Raw genomic sequence first — 18,708 nt, 5'->3', positions numbered from 1 at the left:
GCCTGCTTCTCCCTCTCCCACTTCCCCTGCTTGTGTTCCCTCTCTCACTGTCTCTCTCTAATAAATAAATAAAATCTTTAAAAAAAAAAAAAAGAAAGAACCTAACTTTTAGGAGGCCTACATCCCCTGGCTTGAGGGGCAGTGAGAAGGTGGCAGAGATGACTTCTGTGTGGGTTCTCCATGAGATGAACCTCAGCTGAGTTAGGCTGCATGAGTGGGAATTGGGTTTGCTGGTGGCTGGGACTGAAAGGCCAGGAGTCAGCATTTCTTTTCTTTCTTTTTTTTTTTTTAAGATTTTATTTATTTATTTGACAGAGAGAAAGCGAGAAATGGAACAGAAGCATGGGGAGTGGGAGAGGGAGAAGCAGGCCCCTTGCTGAGCCTGACATGGGGCTCATCCCAGGACCCTGGGATCATGACCCTAGCCGAAGGCAGACATCAATGACTGAGCCACCCAGGTGTTCCAGGAGTCAGAATTCCTCAACAGGACAGTCAGATGCCACTGCCCATAGTGGGCAGCCAAGAGTGTAGCATAAACCCCGCAGAGGTGACTCAGGCGCACATCCGGAGACATCCTCTGAAATCTGTAGCCACCTGGCTGTAGTTGGTGGCACCCAGCTGGTGAGCTGGCAGCTAAGGACAAGGTCTCAAGATGGCTTCTTACACCCACTTTGCTCTCTGACTCTGGCTGTTCCCTGGCTCTTGTTCTGCTGTTAGAGTCCCAGGAGCTTCAGTTGTGGCCTCTTTACCCATGTCCCTCTTCACCTGTCCCAGTCTCAGTCTTTCCTCTGTGCTCTGGATACCTGCCTTCGTCACATCCCTCCAGGTTGTCCACATTTGCCTGGTACAGGGCAATGGGATGAAATTCGGGGCATACCCTGCTGTCTTCTCTCCACCTTCATCTCTCTCATCTGGGCCCTGTGGGCATGCCAAGCCCCCAGGCTCTTTGTCAGTCAGGTACCTAGGTCTGTAAGGAGCTCTCAGACACCTTTATGCCAGCCCAAACCCTCACATTATTTTTAAACTCTTATCTCCCACTTCCACCTGTTTTATAGACCTCATGCAAGATCTCACTCATTTAGGAGGATATTGCTTATTTTTCCAACCTGTCGGGATCGTCTGTGATCTTGCTTGTTCTTTCTCAAATATTTGATAGCCTTGTCAGCACTGTATTAACATAAAATTTGATAAACATGTTTATGTATGTTTTCATCAAGGTCTTGAAAAAATATCTGAAGTGAACAAGGCTGAGATCTGAGTCCTTCAGGGTATAGCTATTTAAGAATCACTTAATTATGTTCATTTGAAACTCTTGTTTTTCTGTCTTGGCCACAACGATATTACTGAGACCTTACTGAAAAATGTATGTGGCCTGTCCCCTGCACTTTCTAGATCACAGAATTTAATGGAAGGGCAATGAACTTGGATTAATAGACTACTTGGTGAATCTTCTAATGACCTTGTTTCCTTTCCATAAGCCAGCTTATCAGTAATGTGCTTTAGAATCTCACCTGGGATCAGTCACTGCTTTTTAACCTTCAGAACCCGAACCCTTACCTTCTCCCCTTTAGAGAAGTAGAAGGATGTTTCCTCCCTCTGACCTCCCCATTCCTTTGCTTTCTTTGCTCCATCGTTCCTCTGTCACGGCATTTGCCCTTGTGTCAGTGGTCAGTTGTCTGTGTCATTGTTAGTTGCATGGAGCCGGCAACACTTTGAGGTCCTGGCTCCTGGGAAGTCTTAGCAGATACTTGATGGAAGGATGAATGAGCAAATGAATGGAGACAGGAAATAATGTCTCACCTACAAGGGGTCCACACATTTGGAGTCATTTTTATACATCCCTGTGCTCTTAGAGGCTTTATATCCTCAGCCTCATTAGCCCCTGACCTATGTCTCTTTGGCTCAGAGCACTTCTTATCAGCAAGTTTGAATGTTCTGTTTGTATCCTGGATCTTTGCCTGACTTTTTTCCCAGATCTCACCACTACATTGGCCTTGTGGAGGCTCCCAGAGACCTGCAGGTCTGGGGGAGCTGTGTTGCCCTTGTCCGGCGCAATAGGGGGTGGAGTAACCTCTTTCCTCATCTTCCTGGAAGCACCTCAAGGCCTTGTCCTTCCTGAGTGCCATTGTGAGGTAGAGCTAGGCACGCCAGGCTGGGTCTTCCCCTGCCCAGAAGTGTGGCACTTGCCTCACCCTGTGGCACAACTGCAGCCAGCTTGTACTAAGACCTCACAGTTTGGAAGCACTTCTTATAGAAGTATCTCAGTTTCTCCTTTCTTTCTTGAAGTGTCAGGATTAGTGTTACCCCCTTATTTCAGATGGGCTTGGAAAGATTGGGTCAATTGCCACGGTCACACTGCAGATACTGATGGAGCCTCAACCTCCTTCTGCCGGAGCCCATGGGTCTTCTTCATGAGTGGGGAGTATAGCAGCTGCAGCCTGGCCACACTGAGCTCTGCACGGGCAGCTCTTGTGCAGACCTGGAGGGTGGACGTTGAGGTCTTCTCCTGGATGCAGAAGGGCTTCCAGCCTCCGCTCTGCCAGCTCTGTGACTGCCACTCTGCATGTGGGGCTGAGAAGTGGCTTCAGGCAGGCAGATCATGGGGTTTGCACACTTCCCTCACTCAGGAGCAAAATAGCCTGGCAAAGAATGTAAGCAGTTTCTCTGCACGTTGGTTTTTTCTTTTGTAAACTAATGTTCAAGACTGTATACGCCTTCTAAGGTTGTTCTGAGGATGAAATGGTTCCTTGGGAGGCCCTGAGCCCAGGACCCAGCACAGAGCAGGCACAGGGTACGTGCCAGCTGCCTGACAGGATTCTGGCCTCGGGTTCACTGGGAGACCTACCGTGAAACCCTCACCTGTTCCTCTCTCTTGCTGGGTTTCAGTTTCTCTTCTGGGCAGGAGTTAGGAAAGCTGACTGGGACCTCTAAGGAGTGGCTTGGAAACTTCTCAGTCCAAAAGCTCAGGAGCTTCTAGAAGATATAAGAATTTTCAAAAAATGGAAGGGCTGTGAGTCCTTGGAAGGCTCACCTTTCTCCGTGAGCCGTTGCTCGATCTATAGAACATGAATGCTCTGGTGGATAATTTGAGGTGCTTGTTCTGCTCACATATTTGGGCAGCTTTCCTCTTCTCTCACTTCCAGCTCAAGGCTGAAGAACCTGGAAGCAGCCCCTTCCCTTGGCAGAAGGGTCAGAGGGTACACAGGCCCGTGTTAACCTAGGATTTGTCAACTTGAAAGCTCTGGAGACTCTGGATGGGTATTGGCTGGAGATGGGCAGCTGCCACCCTCCCTGTGTCCACTTCTCTGTCAGCTTAGAGATGATGTTGGAGCCTTGGGCTAGGAAAGAGTTCAGGCGTACCGCTTCTGCTAATTTTATGACTGTTGGCAAATCATTTCACCTCTGAGGCTTACTTTCCTCATCTGTAAAATGGGGATAAGAATGCCTGCTCCCCAGAGCTGGTATACAGATCAGATGCGGTGATGGATGGAAAAGGGCTTGGCATATTCAGTAAATCTCCGTCAATACATGTTGGATCAAAAGAAGGATCAGGCCTGCAGAGGCCTCAGAGTACATTATTTGGGTTTAGTCCTTCCTGGCAGGCTTTTTCCTTGAGAGACTGGAAGATGTGTGGGCAAATATTCAAGTATTTGACTTTACTTCCTGCAAGGCCACCCAGCACAGGGAATGCCAGGGTCTAAACCTACCAGGCCCCAGCACCTGCTTGGCCTCTACCGTAGGAGAGATGTGTGCTGACCAGCCCCTCCCCAGACATTGTGATGGACCCTCTGTGGTCCCACAGACGCATAGGAGACCAAGTGGCCTCATTTCTGTTCTTTCCTTCTGCAGGTATAGCCTTCACAGACCTCCCGGTAAGTACTTTTGGTGGGTCTCCTCCCTCTGGGCTCTTGGGGGCTGACTGGGATGGAGCATGGTGGAACCTGCAAGTGCAGGGTGTGGAGCCTGGCCCTTTCCCCAAACAGGGATGTATGCTGTGCTGTCAGCTTGAGAGTACCAGTAGGGGTATCTCCTGGCCTTCCTCTCTCTCCAGCAGCAAGGCCTGTTCTTCCTCCATGACTCTTAGCAGGTGACAGTGATTTGTGGCATTTCCAAAGGCAGCTGGGGGGATGGTTTGGGTGGAGATGAGGGTAGCTCCATGGCTCAGCTGGTCTGGGCCAGTTCTGTGTGGCTTACAGCCAGTGGACTGGTGTATATAGAGCATCGTTCTCAACTGTTAGGGAGCCCGGTCCTGGTGACTGCCCATCAGAGATTCCTAAGGAAGGCTGCTACCCTAGGGAACTAGGTCTGCTACCACACAGGGTATGCCCGAGCCAAAGAGGTGAGCTTTGTGGGGTTTTCTCTTCTTAGAAAAGGGTGAAGTTTCCTGTTGGCTTAGTTCACAGATCATCCCCATCTTCTGCACCCCAATCCTTCATTATTATGAGTCATCACAGATCTCGTCACATGCAAGGCCTCCACCCAGACTGCTGGGAGTCTGGCTGGGCTCTGTGCGCCTTGGCTGGGTTCTGGAAAGAGAAGAGGTTTGCTGACTCTGGTGATTGCCTTAGGATCTGGAGCACCCCTTTGATGCCCTGGGAAAGGCCCTTGTGATCTGAGTGGCCTTCTGAAGCCTAGACTACAGCACTCAGGATCCTGTTAGAGACTCTTAACTTTAGATCAGAATCCTTCTGTCCCACCTGGAAGGCCCAGAGAGGGGCTTTGGTCCTAGGCAAAGAGAAAGACAGGAGAATTCTGGTCTCAGCTAGGGAATGGTCTAGTTGTAGAGATGTGACATGAGATAAGCAGACATGAATATAGCCAGTTGCCAAGTGCTAGGAAGTGTACGGCTGCTGTCAGGTGGGCAGTGTCACTGAGGGCGGTGATGGTCAGGGAAAGCTTGCTTGGGGCGGGTAGGCTTTGCCTATGGCATGGAGGTCTTAGGATTCAGAGCTTGTGGCAGGCTGAACCCAGCATGCAGTAAAGATATAGGCTATTCAGGAATGACACATGGCCTGAGGATGGAAGGTGGAAGAGAGGACTGGCGCCCAGTGACAGTGGGGAGGTGGCCAGCAAGACACTGTTTGGTAGCAGCAGGGAGCCACAGGAAACAGTGAGTGAGGGAGTGATCTGGCAAAAGTTGGTCATGACAGGGGATAGAGGGAAAGCAAGGAGCCCCACCACCCATGGAGGGACATGCCCACACGTCACTAGCCAGAAGATCCTCCTCTTAGTGTGCCTTTGACAGGAGGGACAGTGGCCTCTCTTTACCCTTTGCCAACCTCTGGGGGTCCAAACCACCTACCCCCTTTGGCCAAGCTGTCTTCCTCCCCACCTTCCTTTTCTATCACCTCATCCCTTCCTGCCCTGTCATATATCCCCTTTTTTTGGTGGCAATGGGATCCTTGGTCCAAGATCCTTTGGAAAGGAGCCATTATCCACCCATGTAGTAGGTCTTCATGGGCATCCCTGTAGGGTTGTGGAGCTTGGTCTACCTCTGTGTGCCCTACCTGACCCCCACAGGGGGGGACCTTGGATTTTTGGGGAGCCCATAGCCTCTGATGCAGGCACTTTGAGCCTGGCTTGCTTTTCTTTTGCTTTCTGTCCTTAAGCTTTGGGGAATGGTGTCTCTGGTAAGGAGGTGGGCAGAATGTGACTCAGCCCTGCCTCCTTCAGCCTGCAATTCTTTCAAAAGCTGGAGTAGTGGCCTGCAGGAGCCAGCGCCTTCCCTCTCTGCACCAGAGGTAAGGCGAGGCCCTGCTGCCCCACTGCCCTCAGGGCCCAACTGACATTTCATTCTCCTCTTCAGGCCAACCTCTACCCCACCGTAGGCCTGCAGACACCCGGGGAGATTGTGGACGCCAACTTTGGGCAGCAGCCCTTCCTGTTTGACATTGAGGACTACATGCGGGAGTGGCGTGCCAAGGTCCAAGGCACTGTGCACTGCTTCCCCATCAGTGCTCGGCTTGGCGAGTGGCAGGCGGTGCTGCAGAGGTGAGTTCCCCACTCCTGCCCTTTCCAGCCCTGGCCCATCACAGGGGCCTCACTCTCCCATAGGCCCCTGTACTGCTTCAAGCTGCTCTTATGAACTCCAGTGGGTAACCATTCTTTCTGGAAAGCACTCTTGGGGTAACTCTGCCTGCGGCTGTCCTCCTTCCCTCTTACCAGATAAGCAGCTTCTGCTCAGTTCTCCAGATCTGTTCCTAATTAAGCCTTTACCCCCTCACCTGGGTTGGAAGGCTCTGCATGTAGTTATCACCAGCAGAGCTGCTTTCCTTCTCCAGATCATTTTGCAGAGGATGTACTAGGATGCCTCGTGGTCTCTTCGTCTGTGGACTTTTTTTGCACCATAGGGAGTATCCATCATGCTGTGACTCTGGGATCCATGGCAGTGATGGCTGGAAGAGAATCCTCCTGAGGCCAGCCTATCTGGCTCTTGGATGATTAGTTTTCAGACCATCCTGGAAGCCAGGCTTGCTGAGAATCTGAAGGGAGGCGAGGTTTGGGTCTCTCTTCTTCTCACCAGCTGCAGGCCTGAGTGAGACGATAACCAGGACCCACTCTGCCAGAGGTGGGCTAGCTTGTTAGCTTGACTCACAAGGGTGGGCAGACAAGGGCTGGGCTTCTACTAGCCCTGATTATTGGCCTGCAAAGGCACCCAGGTAGCAGGGTCCCTTGGGTGGGGTGGGGTTGCACACTGGGTTCTTCGTGCAGTCTTCCTTTCTTTAAGGATGGGTATGGAGGCAGTTATAGGCGAGGGGTGAGGCGGGGATTATGTGGCCAGATCCCTAGAGCCACACTGTTTTGGTTTTAGCCCTCAGAGCTGTTGAGAAGCTCTTCCTTGGACAGCTGGCCAGTACAATGCCAGTCCCTGAAGCAGGCTTGCTGGGACAGGCAAGGGGAGAGGTGGAGCTGCCCCAGCCGTGTTGGGGAGGGAACGATACTCACAGCTTGCAGTGTGTTTGGACGTGTGCACGTGCCGGTGTGTGTTCGTATGTGGTGTTTGCCAACACCTACCCGCCTTGGTGGGGGGTTCCGGTTATTTCCTCTCTTTTGCTTGTGTGGGCAACCCTTTTGTAAGTAAAGTTCTTTTCATATTTAAGATTATTTTCTTGGCGTCCTTTCAAGAAGTGGGATTAATGGGTCAGTGGACCATATATGTTAGTGGCGTCTGACGTGCGCGTGGACTCCTCTGAACCATGTTTTGTCCAAAATGTTTGCTCTTGTGTTCATAATAGTTATCTTTATTCATAGTATAATATAAATACGTAATTTCATTATCAGAGGTTTATTTCATCGATAGTGCTAGGCACTTTCTATGTGTCATCTCACTTAACCCTTAAAACACGAGGAGACGCACAGCTGAACTTCTGTGCCTTTCACATTGGTGTTTGGCAATTACAGTAATGGTGTCGGATACATGTTTACACCAAGGTACTCAGGTCTGTGGACATCAGGTGTGAGGGCTCACCCTTCTGCTCTCCATGTGTGTGCATGCCACACACGTGCCACCGCTGAGCCAGCTGCTGGTGCAATTGAATGGCGACTGGGCATTGCGCTTCTCCAGGCCTTTCCCCAGAGGCTGTGCTCCTATTGGCCACTTGGTTCCCTATTTCTTGGCTTCTTGGGCCCCTGACTGGGTGTATTGTGGAGGGACTTGGGTCATGGGGTAACTCCCCATCAGCCTCTTGAGCCAGCACTCCTGAAGGCCAGGTTCGCCTGCTGAACTGGAATGCTTATGCTGGGCATGTGGGGCCGTCTACCCGTGCGTCTGGAAGGCACGCACACGGCACACATCGCCTCAGTCTGGGCAGCTCCTAGACCACTTGGCTCTGAGAGACTGTCAGCCATCTCTGGGCTTGCCACAGTTCACAAGAGGCAGCCACTGCTGTAAGGAGACAGTACGTGCCTGTGCGTGTATTTTTGTTATCATACTCACCTGCTTGTGGACGGCATATTCCAAAGAAACTGCAGCCCCTCCTCCAAGCTGTGAGGACAGCTGTGGTGACTAGCTCCTCCCCAGCCTGACTGCATGAGCGCTGGGGTCGGAGGGGCGGGTATTTCATTTTGTTGCAGCCTCTTTATCCTCCTTCTGTGAAGGTTGCACCTTCTCATGTGTAAGGAAGCCCAGATAGGGAGATAGTTTGTTTCATCAGGTGATCAATGAGAAATGCAGTTCTAGAGTGTCACCGTGAGCATTTCCTTTCTTCTAGCATGGTCTCATCTTACCTGGTGCATCATGGGTATTGTGCCACAGCCACGGCTTTTGCCCGAATGACTGAAACCCCGATTCAGGAAGAACAAGCATCCATAAAGAACAGACAAAGTAAGGTTGATTTTCCTCTCCCCTCTCCCTCCTTCCCTCACCTGTCCCTAACTCTGCTCTCTGGCTCATGCCAGCCTTGGGTAACCTGTCAGGAGTCCATTCAGCTCTGGTCCTTACCACCAGGAGACCAGCCCAGCCCCAGGCTCTGCTTCTGTCCCTCCTTCACGACAACACTGCCCAGATGGACGGCCCGGCAGCATGGGAATGAATGCCTCCGTGCAGCCTCCCTACTGCACACCCTGATGGCCCGGCAGAGGCTGGGGCCTGGCATGGCTGGATCCCCCTCCTCCATGCTTGCTTCCTTCCCCTGAATCCTGGATCCTACTCAGCCTCGTGTTCATAGTCTTCTGGAAGAGTGTGTTTGCATCTTCTCAGACCAATGTCCTGCCTCTGCCATTTACTCAGCCTTAGTGGTTGTGCCGGCTCCCGGCCAGAGGAAGGACTGAGTAGTTAGACAGGGAGAAGGCTGGCCCTCTGTGGCTGCTGTGGTAGCACCTCTCTCTGCGCCCCCCTCTGGTCCTGCATTTTGCAGACAACCACGGGAAGGAGCCCAAGGAAACTTTGTTAATATACATACTGGCCTATATACTGTGTGTTTGGGGCTCTTTTGTGGAAGGAGGGTGTTGGGAAAGAGGAAACCGAGCCCAGAAAGGAGATAGGAAGAGGAGAGGCGAGTGAAGGAGAATGGGCGTCTGTGGATGTGTGTGTCCGTGTGTGCCTGCTTGCGTCTCTCTGAGCCTGTCGTCTCTGTGTATGTGCATGTGTCTGTGTCTCCCAGAGAAGCTACGCCCAGCCAGACAGACGGAAAGGGATCCCAGACTTGGGATCTACGAATGAGAGCCTCAGACCCAGAAGTCGCTCCCAGCAAGATGCACCAGGCCCCAGAACAAGAGCAAGATGCTGATGGCCTGAAAGGTGTCAACGTCAGAGATGCCATTATGAGGAGGATGGCCTTCTCTCCCAGCAGGGAGCACGCCGCAGCCCCTGAAGACTGCCAAGACTTGGGCCCTGGCCCAGAAACCATTGTGTTCCCATTGCCACCCACTGTGAGGCCTGAAAAGAGAGAAGTCTGTCTGAAGAGGAGCCCCTGGGGCCACCAAGCTGCCTGGGTGCCTGGCCCCAGATCATGCTCCCACGGCCAAAACCCCTCCCCGTGCCCAGGTCCCTGGCGAATGACCTCCGTAGGAGGAGGCCTCCACATCTGCTCTCCTGCCTCTGCACTGAGTCCTGCCTCTGTTTTCCCCTGTTGTTCTTTGAAGACTCCCTGACACTTGGCAGAAACCAGGGTCTATTCTGGGGCTGGGGGTCAGGTTCTTTCTTTAGCTTCTCTGAGCATCTCAACCAGACATGCCACTCTGAGCCAGCCCGTGACCGTTGGCTAGTCCATGCTTGGGGCTGGTAGCGTGCAGGCATGTGGCTGTGAAGAAAGTCTGCAGCCCCTCACTCACTGCCATACTCTTGCTCTCTGCAGAGATCCAGAAGCTGGTGCTGGAGGGCCGTGTGGGTGAGGCCATTGAGACCACACAGCGCTTCTATCCAGGACTGCTGGAGCATAACCCTAACCTGCTCTTCATGCTCAAGTAAGTTTTGGGCACCACCATCTCCCCCCTAACCCAGTCCCTCTCAGCTGGTGGTGGAAACATACGGCCCAGACCAAGCCCAGAGCATTGCCGCTCTGCTCCCTCTGCAGGTGCCGACAATTTGTGGAGATGGTGAATGGGACCGACAGTGAGGTCCGCAGCTTGAGCTCCCGAAGCCCCAAGTCCCAGGACAGCTACCCTGGCTCCCCCAGCCTCAGCCCCCGACACGGCCCTAGTAGTTCCCACATGCACAACACAGGTCAGCCACTCTCCAGAGGGCTCGGGGAAGAACTGGTGTGGAGAAGAAAGGCCACCCACATGCCCTTCCCTGGGCTGGGCTCAGGGCTCGCTGCTGGATTTGGGGGAAGGGAAATGGGACCACTGTGGTCATTCCTCGGGCCCCTTTATGGCAAACCGCCCCTCCTCTTGTGACTATTCCCTGGTTTCCAGGAGCAGACAGTCCCAGCTGCAGCAATGGTGTCGCATCCATGAAAAGCAAACAGAACCACAGTAAATACCCTGCACCCAGCTCCTCCTCCTCCTCCTCGTCCTCCTCGTCCTCCTCATCCCCATCCTCCGTCAATTACTCCGAGTCCAACTCAACAGATTCCACCAAGTCCCAGCCCCACAGCAGCACCAGTAACCAGGAGACCAGGTGCCTGTCCTACTCTGCTTCTTCCTCCTCCTTTCTGCTCTGTACCAGCTGGGCTCACTGCAGCCTGTTCGAGTGCCACCCCTGCCCTTAACTGCCCACCTCCATCCCAGGTCTGGGCCTGGAGTAGTTGCTGCTGACCTGCCAGGCCAGGCATTGGCTCCAGCTTCTGGCCCTGCCTGTGATCCAGCTGTCATTTTGCTCAGCCCTGACTTTCTCAAGAAGCGCTGCTCCTGCGGGGCCTGGCAGAACCCCGACTGGGTGTGGCCCGCAGACAGACAGATGGAGCAGCAGAGATTTTAGGCTGTAGACTACCTGTGGCTTTCGGCTGCCCCTAGGCATACCTCAGGGTTGGACCTGAGTCTGGTGCCTAGAGATACTTCTCAGGGGTCTCTGGTCCCTGGGGTGGGAGAGGAATGGGTAGAAGGGGTGTGTCAACTCACAAAGGCCAAGGAGGGGAGAGCCACAGAGGCAGCACTGGGACAAGAGTTAGAATCAGGTGACAGGCCTCTGCGGATAGCTGATGTCAGAGTAGGGGCCAGGTGTTGGAGCCTGGTTTACCCACAGCGACCTGTGGCAAGCCTGAATGGAGGCCCAGCCAGGCTGCTCCCAACCATATCCACCTGGCCAGCTCCTACCTGCACCCTTCTCCACAGTGACAGTGAGATGGAGATGGAAGCAGAGCATTACCCCAATGGTGTGCTGGAGAGTGTAGCCACGCGCATCGTCAATGGCTCCTACAAGCATGAGGACCTACAGACAGATGAGTCCAGCATGGGTGAGAACCATGGCCTGGTATGGTGTTGCAGGGGTGGTAGTGGCTCAGCCTGGATGACTTCTGCCCCCTGGGAGCGGGTTGGCATGGGCAGGCTCTGTCAACCTGAGAAGCTCTGAGTGGACCTGATCCACTGGCACTGTAGTCAGGAACGCGTGCTTGGAGTGGGAGGGCCCGTGGCCTGATGCCGAGACCAGGGCTGCTGCGTCTGAGGCTGGAGCGACTTGGTGAGAGTGGGCATTCTCTTGAGCACTCTAGCGGGTGGGAAGAGGGAAAGTCGAATCCAGACTCCTAGGTCATGTGCTAGGTGGACTAAAAGCCCCTCAGCTACGGATGGTCCACCTAACTTGGCCCCAAGGTCTTTCCTGTCTCCTTTTTGGGGTCCCCTCCCCAGTCCTCCCCTGTCTCCTTACCCCTCACGATTTGTTCTCTGCTGGGCTCTGGGCGCAGATGATGGGCATCCTCGGCGGCAGCTCTGTGGGGGCAACCAGGCTGCCACAGAAAGGATTATCCTGTTTGGTCGCGAGTTGCAGGCACTGAGCGAGCAGCTGGGCCGGGAGTACGGCAAGAATTTGGCCCACACGGAGATGCTGCAGGTATAGAACAAGCCAGGCGCTCATGCAGAGCGGCTGTCCCACCATGGGAGTGGGGACAGGTCGACTCTGGGAGGGCCTTGGGTGTAGCGGTGACAGGACAGAGTGGGCTCTCGTCAAGTCCACGATGGGAAACAGGACTTCCGGGATATATGCAGCCCTCTCTAGGCTCTGGGGAGGGCACAGTCCTTCCTGACCCTATGCTCAGGGTGTGCAGTGCCCTCACTGGGCACCATGCAGGGCCCTGTATGCCCCCTGGAGCCACGGAGATATGTATGTGTGTGGTATGTGCCATTCTCTTCTCAAGAATGCCCTATCCCTTAGGATGCCTTTAGCCTGCTGGCATACTCAGACCCCTGGAGCTGCCCAGTTGGCCAGCAGCTTGACCCCATCCAGAGGGAGCCTGTGTGTGCTGCCCTCAACAGCGCCATTTTAGGTAAGTAGATAAAACAAAAACAGAAGCTCGTCCGTGAGTGCCTGGGCTAGCCTACCTCCCCTCTCTCCCTAGGAACTGCTGATGTTTGTCCAAATCAGGGTAGTGAGCTCTGCCTGGGCACTCTCTGGTAGCCCATAGCACTTGGGCTTCCATGGCTGAACCTAAATCCTGGCCTCCCTCTGCCCAGCTGAGTTGGCTGGCTAGATCATGATAGACCCTGGCCAATGACTGTGGGCTTGGCCAGCTCATGGCTCTGAAGAGAGCTAAGGTCCTCAGGTTCCTGGCATGGCTGCGGGGTCATAGACTACTGCTTGGGACAAACACAGAGACACATGAACACTGTTCCCAGAGATTCTGTCCACTGCCCCGACTTTCTGCTCTCAAGGGAACTTTGATCTAGGCCAACTCCTGGGCAAAGCAGTGACCAGGCCTTGTCTCTCCTCCACAGAGTCTCAGAACCTGCCAAAGCAGCCCCCTCTGATGCTCGCCCTGGGTCAGGCATCTGAATGTCTACGGCTCATGGCCCGAGCGGGCCTGGGATCTTGCTCCTTTGCCAGAGTCGACGACTACTTGCACTAGCTGACCACGCTGGCTGGCCCCACCTGGCCCTTCTCAGCCCCTCTCTAGCCAGAGCTAGAGCAGCCCTGCCCTCCATAGGCATCTGGCGCAGGGACCTAGAAGCCATGGGCAGAGTCCATTCCTCCTGCCTGGCCTTTCCCATTCCCTTTCCTGTCTTCCTTTTCCTTCCCTTTCCCTTTCCTTCCTTCCCTTCCTTGCCATCCCTCCCTCTCCGCCTTCCTTCCTTCTTTCTTCCTTCCTTCCTTCTTTCCTTTTTCCTTTCCTTCCGCCCCCTACCCCTGCCCTCAGTCTTTCTCTCCCCTTCATGTGCAGCGGCCTCTGACACAGTATTGGCTGGTTACTCTCATGTAGCGCCTTCTACTTTGAAAGGGGGGTTTTGTTTTGAGGAGGGTTTGGGTTTTTTAATCTTTTTTTTTTCCTCCTGACTGAGCCACCAGTATTTATCTCTGGAGAGCTTGTGCTGAGCTGGTTTCTGCTAATTTAGTGATGAAGCCTATCCGAGTTGGTGATAGCTTATTATTTTCATAAGTAAAAAAAATGAGATTATATATATAAATATATATATTAAAAAAGACACAGTATTTATCGTAGTGTTAGTGGTCCAGCACCTCTTGGGTGAGGCTGTCCAGACACCATATGTTTTTATTTGAGTCCAACTCATTAAAAAAGAATCATCTCTGTCACCTCAGCCAAGTAATAAGTTTATTTCAGGCTTCCCCTTTGTTGAGCCACAGGCCCAGCTGCAGCCCAGGGAAGCCCAGTAGGCACTGGGGGCCAGTTAGTGGGCAGGTCAGGCTAAGTTGGTTAGCAGCTGAGAGGTGTGGGTCCCTAGGCCCCTGAGAACTGGGCTGAGCGGAGAACTATAGGGCTGAGGCTTCAGAGAGGAGATGAGTTGGCCCAGGGCTATTCAGCAAAGCAAGGGAGTAGGGAGTCCTTGGCCAGCACATTATCTACCATTCTACCCTGCCTCTCACTGCCTGCCTTGCCCCTTTCTTTCTCTCCCTTTCAGCATCCTATTTTCCCTTGTCGTTAAGATGGCCAAATAATTCATTTACTCTAAATCGATTGCCTGGAAACTACCTGCCTTTGACCCGAGAGCTGCTGTGTGTCAGGCTGCGGAGAGGATGTGTGTCCATTCCAGGACAGAAGTCCTTGAGTACAGGGGCTGCCTTCTTTCTGCCTGGATCTTCACCGTCTCTGCACAGCTCTCATGGAATCAGTGCTTTCTCTTGAGAAGCTAGGACTTTATGGAGGCAGATTCTTGGGCTGCCGGTTGCTGGAGGGGATGGAACTCTTGACCTACTAGGTCAGGCTTCACTGCAGCTGTGCCAGGCAGCTCCCTGCAGCTTGGCCCCGGCCACTCTTAGAAAAGACTATTATGAGTATTTGCTGGCCAGAGGAAGGGACCTCATGGGCTCTGCAGGTGTCCCACCAACTGTTTCAGATGGATCCTCACAGCTAGTGGGGCAAAAACAGTCCTGGTACTGCCATCAGGGAATCAGGAGAGGAAGGGCTGAGTTGACTGCTAGGACTTGGGCAGGCCATCCGTGGAGAGGACTGACTGCCCAGGAGGAAGAAGGGAGGAGGCCTACTCAGAGGAGCACCAGGAGGGGTCGGGATTTCCCTACCTGCTTCAGTGAGAGGGAGCACACAGTCAGTCCTTGCAAAGAGGCAAGGCCAGAAATTGAACTTCTAGTCCATGCCTGGGCAGGGGCTGGGTAAGCTCCTGCTCTTTGGCAGTGGACACAGGGATGGTGGTACGGCCTGAGATATTCATTGCCTGACAGGCTCACAGCTGGACAGAAAAAGTGATTGAGTTGGACCAACTGCTGGTGACGGGGTTGGAGCCCTCGCCCTGTGCTCTCCCAGAGTTCTGCCTTGGGACGTGATCCTACGAGTTGCTGCTTTTTCTTGGTCCCCACAGGGCTCCAGCTGGCACACCAGACCATGGCCTGTTGGGGAGGTGTTGTCATGTCTGTAAAGGAAACTCATCCTGTGCAAGGCTGAGGATGTCTAGCTCCCAAACCCAGAGGTTGGAAACATCAAGCTCCTAAAATGGCCAGAGCTGAGCAGGATTGGGAATTTAAACCAGAGGCTTTTGCAGCTGGAATGGGGTTCAGAGAACATCTACTCCACCAGTCCTCTCCTTTTACAGATACGGAAACAGGCCCAGAAGATTAAATGACTTAGCCAAAGTCACACAGCAAATTAGTGGCAGAGCTTGGACTAACTCATCCCTGGGGGTTGTGCAACACTGTTTTAGTCCTGAAGCTAAATGGCAGGTGAGGGCTTAGGCTGGTGAGGCCCCCAGCAGTGTCTGAGCAGCTGGTACCTTCAGGGGTGTGTCAGGGATGGGGACGGGTGCATGGGCTTGAGTTGTGGAGCGTCTGAGAGAGGGCCCAAGAGGGCCTGGGACAGCTGTGTGCTGTTTGGGGTTGGGTGTCCTCCTGGCTCACTCTCAGTACCCATGGCCACCTCCCCATTTTCTGTGCCTTATCTCACTGTTTCAGCTGAGTTCAAGTTGTTTACTCTGTTCCTCTCCAGAGGGGCTCTCTCTGTCCCAGTTGGACAGCTTGCCTTTGGGACATAAGCCTTTGCCCCACAAGTCGTGGAGAGGACCAAAACCAAGCTGCTTGAGTCCACTATCTTGCTGATAGTTCAGGGCTGCCTGCCAGCCAGAGGAGCCCCTTATGCACACCCAGTCCTACCAGCCTGCTTTCGGGAGCCAACAGTGGGGAAGGCACCTGGGAGGAGCCCCAGTGAAGGGCTGGACCTGACCTAGGGGGACAGGAAGAAGACCTGGCTCTCTTGGGTTGTCCAGCCCTGGGGGAGCAGCCTTCCCTATTTACCTTTCCCCCTTGTGCCACCAAATGGTCACTCCTTCCAGAGTGGACCCTGGCAGACCCTGCAAAGAAAGCCAGAACCTCTGATCCTTACCCACATGAATCTGTGGCTGGGGGTAGGCCGCCAGAACAGGGACACCAAGAGATGGTGAAGGGGGGACTGCCCAGCCCACCCAGCACCTTCCTACCCCTTAAGCAAGCACAAAGAAGATGAGGCAGAGAACTGTCAGAGCTGAAAGTTCCTTTGGTTGCTCACAACTCAGGTATGCATGCCATGTGGCAGCCAGGCAGCAGAGCCCTACTTGACCACCGGTCCCGTGCACCAGACCTGTGGCCAGTTCATGGACTCTGGATGCCTCAGGTGCCGCCTCTTTGCATAGGGTTTTCCTCCATTAGTAACTACAGCTGAAACAGATGTCCTCCACATTGTGCACACTGGTTCTGCCTTTGTCCTTGCAAGTTGATACTTGGCATTAGCATGAAACTTATGGGCGTGGGAGGGTTTAGAGAGAATTCTAACACAAAACATCCTATTAAATTGTACTTGAGAGATGAAAAAACTCCTGTTGTATTTTGACAGAATTATTTTTATTAAAATACACATCCATGAGTAGTCATGAGTGTCTGGTGTCTGCTTTGAGTCTTACTGGGGTTGGCACCCCTTGTGTGGCTCGCTCTGTCCTGGGGGTCTGGCCCTTACTCAGCCCACCTCTCAAGTTCCCAGGCCCCTGGTACCCCTCAGGGACCAAGACTTCAGGTGTTTGTGAGACCCGAAAGAAGATAGGCGCTTGGGCTTCAGTTCTCTCCCCGCAAACAGCTTCCTTCTGAGACAAAGAAAAAGGAGAAAATTCACTTTCAAAAAGGTGGCCACAAGTCCTTCTGTCCTCCAAATAAGATTTTTTTTTTTTAAAGATTTTATTTATTTGACAGACAACGAAAGAGGGAACACAAGCAGGGGAAGTGAGAGAGGAAGAAGACAGTCCGATGTGGGGCTTGATCCCAGGACCCTGGGATCACTCACCTGAGCCGAAGGCAGATGCTTAACAACTGAGCCACCCAGGCGCCCCTCAGAATAAGATTTTAATGTAGTCCAAATACACACGTCCCAAACACTGGACAGTCAGAGGGCTTCTGAGGCTTATTGAAGTTAGCTTCCTGTCAGTCTGAAGAGAAAGTACTCATGCTCAAAATCCTGGTTCTGCTGTTTACTAACTGGGTAACTGGAAAATTAACCTTTCTCAGCTTCAGTTTCCCCACCCTTAAAACGTGATTTGGGTAAAAAAAGAATAAATGAAACAAGATGGGATCGGGAGGGAGACAAACCAAATGATACTTTTAATCTCACAAAACAAACTTTTAATCTCACAAAACAAACCGAGGGTTGCAGGAGGAGGGGGTGGGGTGGGGAGGGAGAGGGTGGTGGGGTTATGGACATTGGGGAAGGTATGTGCTATGAAGTGTGTAAACCTGGCGATTCACAGACCTGCACCCCTGGGGCTAATAATACATATGTTAATAAAAAAAAATTTTTTTTTTAAAGTGACTAATTCTACCCCGTGGAGACAGAATTATAGCACATGTAGGGGAGGCTTGACATAGAGGGATATATAGGACATGTGTGCTTCACTTGGTTATTTTATAGGACTATTACTCGACAGGACTCTCTTAGGGAACACTGAAGAGGGAAGAATGGAATGTTAGATTAAGCAAAAAGTCCTGGTTCCATAAATAAAGCCAGAGTTCCTTTAATTTCTCTCTAGACTAGTGGTTTCTACAGGGAGTGATTTTGCCCCCCCACCCTGGGAACATTTGGCAGTGACTCAAGATATTTTTGGTAGGCCAGGGATGCTATAAACATCCTACAATGCATAGACAGCACCCCACAACAAAGAATTATCAGGCTCAGACTGTCAACAGTGCCCCTGTTGAAAAACCCTGTTCCAGAATGAATCTTGAGATGGTAACAAACATCAAACACAAGCGCATTTTGAGTCTGCATGGCTGTTCAGAATCCGGGGGAAAAGATTAAGGGGATTAAAACCTCATAAGAGGGAGATTAGAGGTTACCATCTCTCATCACTCTTGGAGACTTCCATGCTCCAAAGGTGGCAGCAGTGGCAGGAAGTCCTGTCTCCTTCCAAACCAGGGATAGCATTGCTGGCCACCAGTTCTCAGCAAGAACAATTGCCTCAGCTCAACTGACATGTTGCGCTGTGGCATGTCATCACAAGCTGCTCTGGAACGATGGCTGGCACACCATTTCAATACTAGCTGAGTGGGGGTCCAGACTCTCACCAGGAGTCAGAATAGCAGAGGAGAGGCTCCCCCTGACGAAATAACCCCTAATCCTACATCTCCTACATAGCCTACTTAACATAGCTAAGGATTATAGGTGACAGGTTTCATTACTCTGGCAGAGTAATGGTGAAGTAAAGAGCAGTCTTGTTACAAAATGGTATTTACTTGGGGAGACACAGACTCCAGTAAAGAGATCTGAGAGACTGAGGTCACAGTAGGTGCATTAACATTTAAGGAACAACCAAAGAACATGCAGAGGAAGAAAAGCCCAGACAGACACCAGAGAACAGAAGAGAGTCATTATTGTAGGAGTCAGGAGGCCAAGAAGTCCGACGAGTTCAAGAGAACTACCGTTCTACAACAACAGTTCGTTGGGTCCAACACCAGACCCTCCTTAACTCCAGACCAAGGCCCACTACAGTTCCCAGAACCTCCTTATAACTGATGTGGGATGGAAGGGCCCTAAAGAAGCAGAGGCTGTTGCACATTCGACCAGCCGCCTTCACCGCCGGAAATAAAGGACTAACCCCTCGGTTAACCCACTTAATCTCCGCCCCCAATGTGCGAGCATGCGCAATCTCCGATCACGGCCCCTCCCAGCGCAGGTCCACCCCCGACAGGGAGCATGC

General features: G+C 52.5%; 1 protein-coding gene across 2 annotated transcripts in view; it reads left to right on the top strand.

Moving 5' to 3' along the window:
* LOC111152881 (RAN binding protein 10) overlaps positions 1-13,132 on the top strand; it is a 65,129-nt gene extending 51,997 nt beyond the window's left edge. The window contains exons 5-14 of one of the 2 annotated variants that reach the window (XM_022511595.1): positions 3,850-3,872; positions 5,807-5,991; positions 8,211-8,323; positions 9,795-9,903; positions 10,014-10,162; positions 10,354-10,558; positions 11,212-11,333; positions 11,781-11,926; positions 12,248-12,359; positions 12,808-13,132. In XM_022511595.1, the coding sequence (XP_022367303.1) occupies positions 3,850-3,872; positions 5,807-5,991; positions 8,211-8,323; positions 9,795-9,903; positions 10,014-10,162; positions 10,354-10,558; positions 11,212-11,333; positions 11,781-11,926; positions 12,248-12,359; positions 12,808-12,938 (1,295 nt within the window). In that variant the 3' untranslated portion in view covers positions 12,939-13,132. Of the gene's footprint in view, positions 1-3,849; positions 3,873-5,806; positions 5,992-8,210; positions 8,324-9,794; positions 9,904-10,013; positions 10,163-10,353; positions 10,559-11,106; positions 11,334-11,780; positions 11,927-12,247; positions 12,360-12,807 lie in introns of both variants that reach the window. The other variant, XM_022511594.1, reaches the window with a different exon arrangement.
* The last annotated feature ends 5,576 nt before the right edge of the window (positions 13,133-18,708 follow it).

Source organism: Enhydra lutris, unplaced genomic scaffold (genome assembly GCF_002288905.1).
Source record: "Enhydra lutris kenyoni isolate GAN:26980312 unplaced genomic scaffold, ASM228890v2 scaffoldscaffold30, whole genome shotgun sequence".
In the NCBI taxonomy this organism is placed as follows: Eukaryota; Metazoa; Chordata; class Mammalia; order Carnivora; family Mustelidae; genus Enhydra; species Enhydra lutris.
This window is presented reverse-complemented; position numbering and strand designations above follow the sequence as displayed.